The sequence below is a fragment of the Marmota monax genome, unplaced genomic scaffold, assembly GCF_021218885.2.
Source record: "Marmota monax isolate L192 unplaced genomic scaffold, Marmota_monax_Labrador192_F-V1.1 WCK01_AAM20220418_F8-fsc00140, whole genome shotgun sequence".
In the NCBI taxonomy this organism is placed as follows: domain Eukaryota; kingdom Metazoa; phylum Chordata; class Mammalia; order Rodentia; family Sciuridae; genus Marmota; species Marmota monax.
Genome location: NW_026694256.1, coordinates 797,709 through 814,303, shown reverse-complemented (window position 1 = coordinate 814,303; position 16,595 = coordinate 797,709). Strand labels below are relative to the sequence as shown.

Genomic DNA, 16,595 nt, shown 5'->3' with positions numbered 1-16,595 from the left:
CAGATTTTTTTAAAAAACAGGTATGATTCTGCATTTTAAAACTTGTATTCACATTACCTTAAATGCAATGTTTACCTGACTCATTTACTCCAACACAGGATCTCACACACACACACACACGTGTATTTTTCCCCGTACCTTCAGGAGTAGAATGTCAAGAGAAAATTAGCAGTGAATAACACACTTAGAAAAGTAATAAAGTGAAAATAATGACAGTCTTTGGCACAGCCAGGAATCCTTAAGGAGCTGTAGTCTTGTTCCATCTTGTTTTCCCCCTGTCCTTTCACTCTATTCCTGTTCTTACTGATTTCTAGCCAATTCGATTTCACATGTATAAATTGTTCCACGGTCGATTAGACTGCGGAAAAGTGGGGATGCAATTGACTGGAGAGGTGCACTCCCTCCACACGTGTTCATACTTGGCATTAAGGGACAGTGCCCTGGCACACAGTAGGTCGGCCCCAGATATTGTAATAATAATACTTGTGTTTTGGAAGCAAGGGTCAAGGCAGGGATTACCGGATTCCCCATTACTCCACTACCCACATTTCTGGGTGCTGAGATCAACGTCATTAGGAAACTGATCATGAGTTTGCCGTTCTTCTAGGGAAACAGCTGATTCTTGGGGTCTTGTACACGGGAGGATGCACGTGGAAAGGCTCTGTAAAGCGCAAGTGCCAGGCTTTGAGCTAAACGAAGGTGACCATGGCCTCATCTTCTCTGTCCAATTTTTTTTTTTTTTTTTTTTTACAGAAGGTTGCAAGCTCAGCACACAGGGCTAGCAGCCTGAGCACGGCCTAACGGGATCCAGCACACCTGGCTGGGCGCCCGTACCCGCCGCGGGGGTGCGGGAATGCGGGGATGCGGGGCTGGCGGCGGCGCGGGGCGGGGCTTGACTGCGGGGAAATGACGTTGCCAGCACCGCGCGCTCCGCGGGCCTGAGCCGCGCACCCTGGTAACGGCTGCTCCACGACTCCCGCGTCCTCCTCCATGTCCCCACCTTCCCTCGCGGTAGCCCGCCCCGTCTCCACCTCCCTCCGCAGCCCCGGCGGCGGCCGTCTCGCCTGGCCCCGGGTGCCGCCTGCAAGCGGGGCCCGAGGATCCACGCTGCCCACGACGCCCCCTCCGGGCGCGGGCTGAGGCGAGAGCGGGCCTGGTCCCGGGCCGTCGCCGCCGGACCCCGAAGCGTCCGCCCCGCGCCGTGTAGTCTGCGGCCTCCCGCCGGCGGGACCGCCCCGTCCCTGGAATGGTGTGACCAGGGGGTTTCAGACAGGAGGGCCTCTTCGCCGGAGGCTGGCAGACGCCAGGGGTCGGGTCGGGAAGAGACCGTTTCGGCTCTTGCCTCCCAGACGTTGTTGCTCCGCGGGCCTCCCGGTGGGCCTCCCTGCGGGCGCGGACACAGGCGCCCCGGCCGGGGTCTATCGGGAAGATGGCGACCCCGGGCATGAGCTGGCAGCAGCACTATTACAGCGGCTCTGCAGCCGGGGCGGCCAAATTCGCACCCTCGCCGGCCGCGGCGCAGCTGGCTGGCCACTGCGTGGACTACAGCCAGGACATGCACCTGAAAATGAGCAAGAAAATAGCCCAGCTTACTAAGGTAAGGGGCGGGGCGGGGACGGAGGCGACCCTGTGCGCGTCGAGCCGGCTCACCGGCCCGCCTGGAAGGCAGTGAGCCCAAGGGGGCTCCTGGCGAGAAGCAACAGCCTGAGATTTATCTCCAAAACCACTCAAACTTAGGTGGAACGCTGACGACGAGGATTTAAACTAGGCAGTACCACTGGATTTATGGGACTTGCTGAATTCATGGGACTTGCACCTCTTTGTCCTTTAGGGTTAACCCACGCAGAACAAATTAGGGTTTACTTTCTCAGTTTCACAACGGTACACGATTTTACTGTTGCTCCCAGGCATCTGCCAGGGCTCCAGGAGGCATCACACTACAGTACCACATGAAGTACAGTACCGTATTTACCTAACATGACCCGAATCCTCGGAATTAATGAGTATCTGTTATTGGTTACGCATTTATGGAGAGAATAAACTTTCTGAGATTATTCCAAGGAATGTAGGAGGGTAAAACATACCTTGTGTGCCATTTGGGGGATTTAATGAGTCATTCTTTATCCTGATAAAATGTCAAACAAGGCTTATTAGATGAATCACACTGTGTCAGCGTTTTGTTAAGTGGTTCAGTTTACCAAAAGATAGTTTTCAAAGAGCAAATCGCTTGCATGTTTACCAACTGTGATTTAGGATGGCACCTGTGTTAGTGAGCTCTTCTAATTTAGTAAATGTTGATAATAGAAAAGAGTTGGTGCCTGAAGCAAGAGAAGTTTGGATCAGTTATCCTGCTCTGTTTAGATCTTACTGGCAATTTAGCAATACCCATTAAATGTGAAGAAGTGATTTGTGATTTTTGGAAGTTAGTAGAGGTGATAACTACTTAATGAGTGTTGGTATACTGAGATGAAGACATAGGGCAGGGAGTCGCAGGATATTACTAGGTAAACTGAAGTCTGACTCCAAAATTCTCAGTATATACTTTCACTATTGGTCTTTTTGAGAGAGTACACTAAGTCATTAGAATTGGAAGGAGGGAAAGGAATAATAAAAAAGGAATGAAACGTAATAAAACAAGGAATAAATGAAGGGTAAAAAGATTTCAGTGAAGAAATGTTATTGAGGTTAGAAAAATAATAAGGAAGGACTAAAGAATAAGGGAACAATGGAGGTGAAAAAGAAAAGGTGTAGGTATTTAACAGTAAATCTCAACCATGCAAAGCAAGCAACATTTTGTGAAATGGTTTTTATTTGTTGTTCTTTTTTTTTTTTTATTGGACGTCAACACAGTCTCAGGTTGCTAAGTATCCAGTTTTTACTATTTCCTCTTGTGATAGAGAGTACCAAAATTCACAGAAAGAAAGAGCTAGGAAGAAATGATAACACAGAGTCATCAGAGCATTTCTACAATTGGGGCTCTCCTGCAGTAGCATTTGATCTTCATAATATTAATGTTCAAAGTGAAGTACATGAGTATTTATTTATTTATTATGATTTTTTCTTAGAAGATGTCCACACATCCTTTGTTCTTATTTTAGATTGTAACCCCCCAGAGTTCTGCTGTAATAGAAACACTCAGTAAATCAGTAGTGGAACTGTGTATTCTTTAATGAAAGCTGTTTCACTTCAGTAAACTTTATTTCTTTCTACTTACACTGTTCAATTTCCTGTTCTTTTATCAGAAAAAAAAAATTCACAGAAGGTAGGATATTACATGGATGTTGATAGCACTTTCAGCCTTCACACCACGCTCCTTGAATCTAATAAGCCACTGTCCCTGTGCCAGTGCTTCATCACTGCAGAGTGTTGTATCTAATCCTTCTTGGGGGTTACTGGGACTCTGATCAGTGTTTGTAGTTACGGTATCTAAACACTGTCACCACCCCATCAACGTCTTAAGTGCTTCAGACATTTAAAACCTTATACTAGGGTTTCTCAGTGTTGCATTGGTTGATTCCTTGTTGATGATCTATCTTGTGCATTATAGGATGTTTAGCAGTATCACTGCCCTACATAATTGGTGTCAGTAGACTTCCACCCCAATTGTTCCCTCCCCAATATCATGATAGTAAGCATTACCAGATGTTCCTGGGGCAGAGTGGGGCAAGGGAGAGGTGGCAAAATCATGCCAGGTAAGGGACGAATACCATTGAATACTGAAATATCTATAGAAGTTCTTCCACCTCTACCTCTTGCCTTTATATTTACTTGAGATGAAGTCTGACAATGAAACAATCCTGTAATAGGACTCTTGATACAGCCAGTTCCCTTTAGTTCCTGAAAATGTACAATAAGACCTGCTTTTCTTATGTACTATTTGGAAACTGTCAAATTGTAAAGTCATATACACTTATTGCAAATACTATGCCATAAGCACGGCATCATGAATGTGTGTACATACATATATGCATATACACATATGTGTATATATGTATGTCCATATATATTATGTATGTGTATATAATTAGAAACTCTGTTCTTCTCCGTAAGAGTTTTACTCATGAAGAGTTTACTAATAAATTCACACCAATAGAGAGATTAAGTAGAACTATGGATGCAACTTGTTAATATCTTACATTTCTATTAGATAATATAAAGGTAACTATTAAAGTAGGATCTATTTTCTGGGGAAGGGAGTCAGTAAAAATCACTCCTCAGCCTTATAGTAGCAGTATAATTAAAAATATGCCTTGGGAATCTGGCACACATCCTGAATTAAAATTTCCACTCCCCTACTTGCTAGTAGCATGACCTTGAGCAAGTCACTAAATTCTGAGCCTCAGTTCCCAAATCTTTAAAGTAAGGATAACAGTACCTATTTTAGAGAGTTATAGGCTCTTCATTCAGGCCATCATTGAAAATATTTACTATATACTAATAGTATTCATAAAATATTTGCAGTATATTTTAAATACCCCTTTAAAATTTCTGCTTTGGGTACCATTATATCATAGTGTATTTATTTTGAGGATTTCTCCCAAAGTCTATAAAAATGTATATAGTAGTTGTTTTCTTATTTGAGTATCAATAAAGGTTTTACATTCACATTGTTTGTAGTATAGTATTGAAAGGCATGTTAAGAAATCTGGCTGGCTTTGAAAGGGTAAGGGTGACAGTTTTCTACTATACAGTATTGTATATAATAAGGTTCAGTATGTTTTTAACTGAAGAAAAAGTCTCAACTGAATGCATAATTGTTCATATTCTGTCTTTCAAGAGCCTAAGATAGCAGCTTCTTGTGGTAAGAACTGCAGTTCTTAAAGCAGGTTTTATGTAAGGGTACTTTTCTAAGTGTTAGAAATGCAGTGGGGAGCAGGACATAGTCCTCGGCCTGTTAAAAGATGTCTAGCATATTTAGGTCAACCATGTCAAATTTTAAGAATTAATATTAGATTCTTGAATTAATAATAATTCTCATGTTGTGGCATAGTTCTGAAATTGTTATGGTTGAACCATCTCAGTAAGACAGGGAAGCTGGGTGGAATCCATTCTGTTTTATAAGATCACATTTACATACTTCTCTGTTTGTCCTTATGATACTTCCCCACCCCTGCCTGGTACTGGGCATTGAATCCAGGGGGACTGGGGCTGGGAGCTATATCCCTGGCCCTTTTTACATTTTATTTTGAGATAGAGTCTTGCCAAGTTGCCAAGGCTAGTCTGTATTTTAAGAATCCTTCATCTGTCTCAGCCTCCTGAGTAGTTGGAATTACAGGCATGTGCCATTGCTTCTGGCCTTTTGTTTGGACTCTATAGTGCAATAGATTAAAAAGGAAACTGGTAGGACATAATTATAATAGTATTATTTTTTATCTCTTTTTTTTTTTTCTTTTTTGGCCCCTTTCTGTCTCTTTCAATTTACTCTTAGGCTGGTTTATTCTCTGACATGAGTGAACTTGATATTTCTGGTTACTCTTAGATAATAAAAATCATCCTTCAATAACTAAGTCACAAAGGTCTCAGCTTGATTATTAAAATGACAGTGCAAATAAACAAATAAAATTTCTAGACCAAACCCAAATTAAAGATGAAGCTTCTCCCCCTATGCACATTTTTTTGGCCCTGTGTTTTGCAAGGGACAAGTTAGTAATTGGGGAAGGACTTCATTGACTTTTTTCCTTCTGACCCTGCTTTTCTACTCTTCCTTCTTTGTCTTGCCAGTCCTGGTTTCAGATCCCTCCAAAGTTGGAGGAGGAAGAAGGAAGAGGAGGAGGGAAAAGGAGCTTCAGAGCTTTAGCTAAGAATCTAGATGATGATCTATCTTTAGTGCTTTTATAGTCTTGGTAGATGTTTCAAGATTTTTCACTTGAGAATCCTGTATCTTTCATCTTAGTTGCTTGAGACTTTCACATTAAGTTCCTTGAAAATGAAAATGTATTCTGGCTGGTTGCTGGCTCCTTCCTCAGCTCTTGGAGCTGGCAGTAAGTATCTTCATCATCATTTTGTTGAAGTCTGTTCAGGTTCCAGATAATCCGTTTGGATGGATCCATGTGACTCTACCACAGCTTTCTGTTTCTTCCTGTAAGACCCATATCTGGTCCCTAGGAACTAATCATTCTTTGTACAAAACTAGGAGTGGTCCTAGTTCAGCCATCTCTTTTGTTCTCCAGTGCATCTTCATTCATCTCCCATTCTTTAGATTTTCCAGGGATGAATCAGGTGTCTAGGTCAGATGTTCTTGAAAGTGCTTGAGACATGTATCAAGCCCTTCATATGATCCCCTCAAAGCCTTTTTTCCTGTGCTAGAGGTGTGGAATGAGAATTTTCTCTCTTCCCCATAAAAAGGCCTGGGTCCTTATTACCATAAATCTCATGAATATCTCCATAACCAGCTCTGTAATCTCCTTGAAGTCACATTTTACTAGTGTTGGTTGAGGGTAGGAGGTAAGACACTTGTGACATTCCTTTCTTTAGACTGCCTCCTTTGAAATTTTAGGAAAGTTCTGGCATCTGCTTTGGAGTGTTAATTCTGTTGTCTTTAGTTCTTAGTAGAAACTTCCCTTTTAATGTCCTGCTGTGTTAGCTTCTTATGAAAGGCCTCTATTGTTGCTTATACTTCAATACAGCTCAGTCCACTTATCACTTATAGACATAACTAGTAGAAGGTAGAGTATGAGTTTCCAAGAAGCAGAAAGTAGTTTTGTTTTCTATGATTAGCATCAGTAAGTCTACTTCTTTTAATACTGTGGCCCTTTTACCAAGCATTGTCCTGACCTACTTAGCCTTTGTTGGACTTTCCTTACTCAGAATTCTTATAATATTTATTATTTGTAATTCGCAAATACAATTTATTGTTTTTGTAAATATACCTTTTCCCCCTGATTTTGATTATACCTTTCTGATTATAGGGACCATATCTTGTATTTTGTCTTACCTTGATATTAATGCTTTGCATGTATCATAAAAGCTAATGAGTATTTATTGAAGATGATGATGGTAGTTGTAGTGGTAATGATATGACATGTAATTTTGCTATACAGTAGAAAAAGTAGCATTTTTGAGAAATTGTATCTGCTACTTTTGTGGGCTAATGATAGATTAGTTTGGCTGAGTTAAAATATTCTTACGTATTGAAATGTTTATTGGCTTCCCATTGAACTGCTTCAGAAAGCTATATTATTTCATAATATTCTTATATATATATTTCATAATATACTTTATTTTGTTATAAAAATAAAAATATCAAGCACTTTGTCTAAAATATAAACATTGTCATTTCAAAATGTAGGCCTTTAATATACTAGTATCTTACCAAATATTTTAGGAAATTTTATACCATTTAATGATAACTCTGCTTTTATTATATCTAAAACCACAATGTTTGTAGAAAGCTTAAACCAGTGAAAATTTCACACAGTCCTGTTTCCTCTACATTAAATAAGACTGATTTTCACTAATTGGGGGTGTGTGTATGTGTGCGTGCATGTGCATGCTTTTTTATAGTTTAATATCTAGGAGATTATGAATTACCTAAGTAAATAGCCACTTTTGGTACAAGTTGGGTTTTTGAACTAGAGTTGAAAGTATAGTCACAGTCGGCTGTGTTTCAGTTTAGGACTAGTACAAGCCAAATGCAGCATCTTTTTTTTTTTTTTTTCTCTCTCTCCTTTGTTAACACTGCAGCTCAGCCATCTTCTTGTGCAATAGCCTGGATGTAATCTTTAGTCATAGGTGAGTGGTTTGGATTAATTTCGTGTATTTTACTAATGGACACAAGAGCATGATAAAAGGGACTGCCTTTAGAGTTAAAATTTTGATTTAGAGCTGGCAGAAACCTTAAACTTGACAACCCTAATCCTCTCATTTATAGATGCAGAAATTGATGATCCAAAGTTAATTGAATATTACACAACCTTGTCACTGGCAGAATCTGGACTTCAACCCAGGTCTCTGAATTGGTCTAGGATGGGTGGCTACATCAGTAGGTTTCTTTTCTGTAAGTCTACCTTCTTCCTAATATTAGTTGTTCAGTAGAGGTTACAGAGTTGTTATTGTTTTTTCTTATAGGAACCATATTTGACTTATCTCACTCATGGATTTTTAATAACAAGTGCAACCAATGTGCTTCTCCCATACAATGTAGAAAATTTCTGAGTTTATAGATAGTATATTTTGTAACTGTGGCTCAGTAATTTTGTAATAGAGCTGTATGTGTGTGCCTCTGTTTTAAAATAAATGTCAAAATATTTTCGTGTTTTTATTAACAGCTTTAGCCATACCAGACCTAAAAAATAATGTAGTTACATTAATTTGGAGGCTGCTATGCTTGGTGTGAAAGTTACTATTATGGTTATTTTAGAATGTTTTTCCTTAACTGCTTGCTTTCCTAATTGTATTGTTACCTAGACCCAATTCTAGAAGGCAATAAATTGAAAACTTTCCAGTTTTTATCATTTATTCTTTGTTGATAAAAATTCTTTACTATTCTCTAATTCCCAAGGTTTTAAAAAGTTGTATGAAGGATAAGAGTCTGGTAGGAATATGTTATTGAAGAAATTTGTTTGTTTTAATTGAATTAGTAAAGTCCCTGTATATTAACTCTTAAAAAATTATGAGTATTTCTGAAAATTTTGTATCACTTATATTTGAGATGAGGAAGAAAAGTTATGCAGGACTTATAAAGCAAGTAAGATTCTGAATGGATAAAATACTATCCTTTCTTTTGATTGACCTTGTGAGATTTTAAAAAGCAAAACTCTTATCTGTGAGCATCCAGATAAAGTTAATATTATGTCATGAAATGGAATTAGTTTGTTTTACCATATAGAGTTTCTATTCTGCAGGCCACTTGTGAATGAAAAGGACATTAAGTAAAACTGTCAGAATCGGTGCTTCATAGCCCTTTTTAGAAATGGAAACCTGAGGGGGGGACAATTGCTAACTGAATTTGGGGTTTTAAAAAGTAAAAGAATGTTATAAATGGTAATTTGATGTGGGGAAAATTTCTCAGGTTTTTATTGTATATTTCAGGTGTGTTCTGAGCCACAGGGTTTCTTTTAGCTTTACCTGAGAACTTCTGGCCTTTAACATATTATAGGTTGAGTATTCCCTATCTAAAATGTTTGGGACTAAATGTGTTTCAGATTTTTTTTTGTGTATTTATTTTTTAATATTTACATAGACTTTACTGGTTGAGTATTCCTAACCCCAAATCTAAAATGCTCTAGAGTTCAAAATCTTTGCGTATCATGTCAGCATTCAAAAAGTTTTGGAGCCTGTCGCAGTGGCACCATCTGTAGCCTCTGCTGCCTGGGAGGCTGAGTCATGAGGATCCCTTTAGCTCAGGAGTTCAGGGTCAGCTTGGGCAATGCACCTGGTCCTCATCTCAAAATAACAACAACAAAATGGATTTGGGAGTATTTCAGATTAGGGATGTTTTACCTGTACTAGAAAATATTCTTTTACTACCAATCCATGTTTTAAAATAAATTTTGGAAACACTGACCTTCACAAATTGTGGACTGTCAGTTGTAGTCAGTATTTTGGTATATTTAACATTTGAGGCTAAAGCAAATATCTTAGAAAATCTTTTATTTTTAGCTTTTTATTAAACTATATCAGTAAGCTACTGTTATTTGTCGACCTTAGGCCTATGTCATTAATACTTATATCATTCTTTCCTACCACAACTTCCACAAAAATATGTAAAAAATATAGTAAGTCTCTCTCTCTCTCTCTCTCTCTCTATATATATATATATATATATATATATATATATACACACACACACACATATATATGTGTGTGTGTTAGATATATGTGTGTGTGTGTGTGTGTGTGTGTGTATTGTTTTTACCTGTATCTATTACTGCTGTCATCTTGATTTGTAAATGAAGGCTGAACCTACCAAAAGCTCTACAGTAGACGGAAGAACAAAAGATTTAGTAATCAATAACAAAAATGTGTGTATTTGATATTTCAGACTCTGTTACTCTCTACCACTTCATTTATTATAAAGGAGATAGTATTTATGATGTACTTTTAAAAATTGCTCATCTGTAGCTCTCATTTATATGTACCATCTCTATATTGAGCTTTAAGGAGTTTGAAAGTGAAAAATTTTTGTCCAAATATTGCATTATTAGAATTTAGATTATCAATAAAGTTGATAATTTTAGTAATATTAGGATAAATTCCTATTTACTTGAAATTATTGGGGAATGAGCTTAGATAAATAGAGGTTACTATAAGGATTATAATTTTCCACCTTAATTTTAAACTGTATCATACCCAGATTGCACTAGAATCCTTTATCACCTCCAAATTATTATTATGATCATTAGTAACATGCCTAGGAAATTAAGCCAATTTTATACTAAATCTATTAGGCCAAACTTATAAATGTTGAATCTTTATTTCTGAATAAATTTTGTTAATCCCTTTTTATTTGCCATGTCTCCCTTTCTTATAAAAATGAAGTATAAAGTTTGACTATGTAAATTCTAGGCATTGACCTTTTTAGTTGAGCAGAATTAAGTTTATTCTAGTGAATATGTATCTGTGTTCACAGGTATGAGTAGAGTATCACTTACATGAAATGCTTGGGACCAGAAGTGTTTTGAATTTCAAACTTTCAGATTTTGGAATATTTGTGTATACATAATAAAATATTTTGGGGACCTAAGTCTAAACACAAAATTTGGTTACATTTCATATACACTCCTACACAGTCTAAAGGTAATTTTATACAATATTTTTTTGTATTTTTTATACAACATTTTTTTGTATTTGTGTTTTGACTGTGACCTCTTACATAACATCTGGTGTGGAATTTTCTACTTTTAGCATCATATTGGTGCTCAGAAAATTTTCTATCTACCAGCATTTTGGGTATTTAAGTTAGGGATGCCCAACCTACATTTGCATTTTGCATTTTGTTCCTCCTAAAGTACAGTCTTAGCAGAATCTCATTTCTTTAAGAAAACATTTCATGATCAACATACTAAATAGTATTCTTTTCTTACTCTTAAATGTTTTGCCTAGAGAAACATTATATAAACAAAGTATATGCAATTTGTGGGGGAAGTTGTGTATTTGAGTGTCAATACTGTGTGTGTGTGTTTAATGATCTAAACAGTAATAAAAGAAAATATACGTAAATCTGACTGCAGCAGAGCATATAATATAGGATCACGTGTTTGGTAGATTAGTTGAATGCTAGATCATTAAAGACATTGTGGTAGGCCTTACTAATTATTTATTCCTGTTAATTTACATTCCATCTTGGTCTATATTTTTTAAATTTTTCAATAGTCTTAAAAATGTCATGGAATTATATTTATCATATATAATAATTATAACATTTATCAATCTATGAATCCTGACAAATTTTAAATATATAACTCTGGGCAACTTTTTCTATTTGACTTGGTTCTTATGGGGTAAAAATTATATATCTGCTTTTCTTAGATAAATAAATGCTAGTGCCTTCCAACTTTCTTAATTGACTATTAAAATTATTAATGTAATTTGTAATCAGAGAATGCTTCAGTTGATGCATTCATTCTATGGTTACAAATTTCTTTAACACATTTGGAGGAAGGTGGGTAACAGGAAATTTCAATTTTCTAAAACCCAGAAGTTAATGTTTCTGTGTTAGGTCCATGTCTGTCATGGGCAGGCCACATTCCCAGAGCCAAATGGGAATGAGGTAGCAGTGTCCATCATATGGGTCAGAGATGTGGTTCAGTTAGATCTCTATTTGAATTTCAGTGTCACTACATGCTAGTGTATAACCTTCAAAATGTTTTAACTTCTCAGAAATCATGTCCTCATATGTAATATAATAATAACAAAGCCTACCTCACAGAATTATCATAAAGGTCAAAGGAGATAATTTATATAGGTGAGAAGCGCTCAATAAATGTCAAGTCCTACCCACTCTCTAGTTCCTTCCACCTGATTCGGACTCTGCTGCCATCACCTTTAACACTAAAGTATGTTTTCTCATATATTCTCTTTTCTGGTAGAGATATGTTTTACATTGCTAGGGACCACAACTCACAAAAGTAAAGGTTCATCAACAAATAAAATAGTTAGTTCTCATGGTTCATATGATTATGTTTTGTTCCAGGGAAAGTATACAGTTAGATTCCTGACAGCACTCGGTCACAACATGCCCATAATCTCATCACCCTATTGTTTTATGTGCATTTCTGTTTAAAATACTCTGTTTACTATATATTGTCGATTCAGTAACACTGAACTCATAGCCAGTAGTAGCAAGCACAATTCATGCCTGCATGAAGCTTATCTAACCCACCATGAGTGCTGATTTGGGGATTACATACACATTTTAACAAGTAGGTGAATGTGCAAATATGGAGTTCATGAATATAGAGGATCAGTTATATCTAAAAATGGAGGCAGAACTTTGCATCTGCTGTTTACTTAGCCCCTGCTCTCACTTGTCAGCTGTTGTCATGGGCCTGTGTGATTGTGACTCTTGTTACCACCCTAACCACCCTCATAAGAATGTGACTTACTCTTATTATCTCTCCAAACACCCTCTATCAAGAGAGGTGGAGGGGATCGTGGGGGTGGGACTATTCTTCTTTTGTGTGAGTTGCCAGTCACCCAGTAGCCACCCTACAATCATAAGCATGGGTTAAAATTACATTCACATGCTGTCCTTATCCAATAGTGGTAATCTAGAACCTGAATATGCTACATTGCTCTAGGCCAGGAAAAAAAACAATTTTATTTATATATATATATATATATATATATATATATATATATATATAATTCTAGAATCTGCAGCAAAAGCTTTAAAAATATAGTATTGTTTGTTTTAATTTAAATAAAGTCTTTTATGTTTATCGTTTGCTTAAAATACATGTGCAGTTACTTCCTTCTCAGCATAAACTGTCAGTGTGGGAGTTGGTTTTTTTTAACTCTCTCTAGGTACCTGAAGATAACTAGAAAGCTTATATTCTGAAACTGTAACACATTTAGCTGGGTAGTTCTGGATTGACCTTATACTTCATATAGAAAGCTTTTTAAATACTATTTATTGAAATTTAGAAGTCTTAGGCACATGATCTGTATCCTGACAAAGGCCATCCTTAAATGTCCATACCTGTCCACTTTTTCTTGTCCCACTTGTCTGGTGCTGATCAGAAAATACTTATTATAAAGGAGCCCCCAGATAAGAGTACTCTATGGTTGTGAGGGAGTTAGAAAAGTTAACCTATCTGGAGTAAAAATTTTATTTGAACCAAGCCCATGATTTGAATGTTGCTCTCTTGAGGATCATATGCTTTTTCCCTTCAACCGTGAGTCACCCTTGCTATTTGCTTTTTTAATTCTAATTTCTTTCTCTTTTTTAAAATACTTTTTTAGTTGTTGATGGACCTTTATTTATTTATATGCCATGCTGAGAATCGAACCCAGTGCCTCACACGTGCTAGGCAAGCGCTCTACCACTGAGCTAAGACCCTAATCCAAATTCTAATTTCTTGGTTGTGTGTCATTGTCAGATTGTGGCAGAATACCACACCCCTCCCAATCATTCTCCATAGAGAGGTACACACCCTAATCCTGGAAACCTGTGACTGTTACTTTAACATTTGCAGGTCTGATTTATCTGATTTACTTAAACATTTTGAGATAGGTTGTCCTTGTTTATTTATTTGGGGCAAGTGTAATCACAAGGACCCTTGTAAATGATAGAGGGAGGTGGAAGACTCAATGTCAGAGTCACCAGAATGTACAAATATTTGACTAGCATTTGCTGGTTTTGAAGATGAAAGGAAATCAAATGCCACAGAATGTAGGTAGCTTCTAGAATCTGGAAAAGGCAAGGAAACCACTTCTCCCCAAGAGCCTTCAGATGTCGGCCTGGTAAAACTCTTCACACTTCTGACCTCTAGGATTGTATGTTTAGTAACTTATTTTGTAGTGAATTTTTAAAGTATCAATAAGAAACTAATGCAGGTATTTATATTGCTCTCTATAAAATCATGAATCCATTTTTATCTGATTGCTAGTATTGCTGCACCATATGATGTTGCTAATCTCTGAATTGACAGTTGTGTTCTTCTTTTTCTATACATATTGGATAGATTAGCTACTTTTCTATTTTACTGAAACTATCAAGACTGTCATAACTTAAGTTATTTGTCTGGGCTCATTCTTTCCTTAAGAGAACTTTCTCCTGCCTTAATCCTTATTGTGTTGCTGTTTCTGTGCCTCAGATAGATAGGGACAGATGAGAATCAAGGAAACAAATTGGGGAGCTCTTGTAATAGTATTGCTGAGAAATGATGAGAGCCTGAATTAGAATGGCAGTAACAGAAAGAAGAGATATGAGAAACATTTTGGAGATAACCTTTTCAGGACTTTGTAATCATATCTTGAAGGACAATAGGTCTCTATCATATACTAGGTACTACTTATGTATTTGATGAATGAGAGAGAGAATGAATGACTAGGCATTCATGACAGATTAGTGTGAATTGAAATAGTAATATTAGGAAGAACATATATTAGGTTCTTATTACTTAATAACAAGCCCCACCACCACCGGCTTAGCTGCTTAAAACACACATTTGTTATCTCACGATAATTTGAGGTTCAGGATTGTAGGTGTCACTTGGCTGTGTGGTTCTGGCTCAGGGCTTCTCACGAGGTTGGCTAGGGTTCTTGTCTCAGAAGATTTGACTAGCACTGGAAGTTCCACCTTTGAGTTCACTTATATGGCTGTTAGTAAGAGACTAATCCTTTTCCATGTGGAACTCTCCACAGCAAATGCTCTGAGAGGTGGGGAGGGAAAGAGACCAAGATGGAAGCTATGGTCTTTTTATAGCATAATCATAAAGTGACATGCCATCCCCTTGGGTATGAATCCTGTTGGTTACTCAGAACAACTATGGCATAGTAGAGCAGGTGATTATGCACATATTTTCAAAATCCTCTGCACTCCTGTGGAGAGGATCATTGGTTGGATATGGGGGAGAGAAGCAGGTGGGTTATTACAGAATAATCCAGAACCTAAGTTTTATCTGATAGGTATAGAAAAACCTATAGCTAATCCAGAACCTTGAATTTTGTCTGATAGATAGAGCGAAGAATTGGATTTTAGTAAAATTATAGAGCTTCAGTAGAAAATAATTTGGCTAATCTACCATTGAATTACTATGTAGGAATGGAAGTGAGGCTAGGATGTAGCAATAGAGTAAGAGAAAATTTAGGAATTGAGAGGACCATTGGTGTATGTAAAGATGCTGACTAGAGCTTACTATGATGAGGAAGGTTGAATGATAAATCTGAAAAGTAGGATAAGCCATGCCTACTGTGTTGCATAAGATTAATATTAGATTCAGGAGGAAACAGAGTGTTCAAGAGATTAAGTAACTTGGTTGGAGTCACGCTGCTAGTAGAGCTGGGATTTGAACTTAGATTTCTCTAACTGTACCATGTTGCCCCTTTCAGAAGGCAGCATTAGACAGTTTGATGAATACCCAAATCATTCTCAGATACTATTATTAGTTAGGTGCAATATAAAATACAATCTTGAAAAAGGAATGGGGCAGAAAGGGAGTTCTGAGGATGTAGGGAATTAATTTTGTGTGTTTGTCTGGCTTATTGTTTACATGCTAGCTCAGAAATTTCAGAGACTATAATAAGGTCAAGTGGGGATGGTAGTCAATGGTGAGAGGAGTCAGGGAGTAGGGATGGACACTGGAATTAACTTGAGATCTGTTCTGTAATCCTATGGATAAATAAAGTGGAATATAGGGCATTAGAATGCAGAATCTTGCATGCTGAAGGTTTTTTAAAGGAACAAACTAGAAAATTGTAAATGTTAAGCAAACTAAAGTTTTAAAACAAAATGTGATGTATTTAAGTGAATTATTTGATCAACTTGTTGTTTCTAACTTGATTATTAATTTATTTGCATAAAATTCCAGCAACTTATGTCGTATTCAGATAATAACATACATACAAATACCAGTGTTCTCTTGCTTACTAGATATATGAAATTCTTTTTAGGTTTGTTACCTTTTTGTTGAGACCTAACCTTATATCTGAAAATATTTTCTATCAAATCTAAATATATTTTAGAAAAACAACAGAAATTATTTAACAAGAAGATATTGTGTTAAATATTGCCTTTAGAGTTAATATCTTTGAGGTACATACAACTTCATTTCTAAACACAATGTCAATTTAGCAGGCATTTTTTTTTAACTGTGTATGGGTTTTTTTCATTATTTTATTGAGGTAAAATTCAGGTACAATAAAATGCACATATTTGAAGTATATAATTTGATCAGCTTTTGACATGTATGTAACCAATATAATCAATATAAAAAGCATTTCTATTCCTTTTTTAAAATTTGAAATTATGCACTGTTTCCTGCATAATTTATTACATTAGAAATCAATCACCTTAAGATATATAGAACCCCATTCCCACATGTCAACTATTTCAAAATTAAATGACACATTTATAAATATCTCAGAGGTCAAGGAAGAAAGCACAAGAAAAGTAAATAAAAAGTGCTTTGAACTAAGTGCTAATAAAAGCT

General features: G+C 36.8%; 1 protein-coding gene across 8 annotated transcripts in view; it reads left to right on the top strand.

The window, feature by feature from the left end:
* Positions 1 to 974: 974 nt before the first annotated feature.
* The window catches only part of Fam184a (family with sequence similarity 184 member A), a 140,723-nt gene continuing 125,102 nt past the window's right edge, over positions 975 to 16,595 (top strand). For 3 of the 8 annotated variants that reach the window (XM_046467021.2, XM_046467019.2, XM_046467020.2), the window contains exon 1: positions 978 to 1,597. In XM_046467021.2, coding sequence (XP_046322977.1) covers positions 1,430 to 1,597 — 168 coding nt within the window. In that variant the 5' untranslated portion in view covers positions 978 to 1,429. Of the gene's footprint in view, positions 1,598 to 16,595 lie in introns of all 8 variants that reach the window. The other 5 variants (XR_006856719.2, XM_046467018.2, XM_058586245.1 and 2 more) reach the window with 4 other exon arrangements.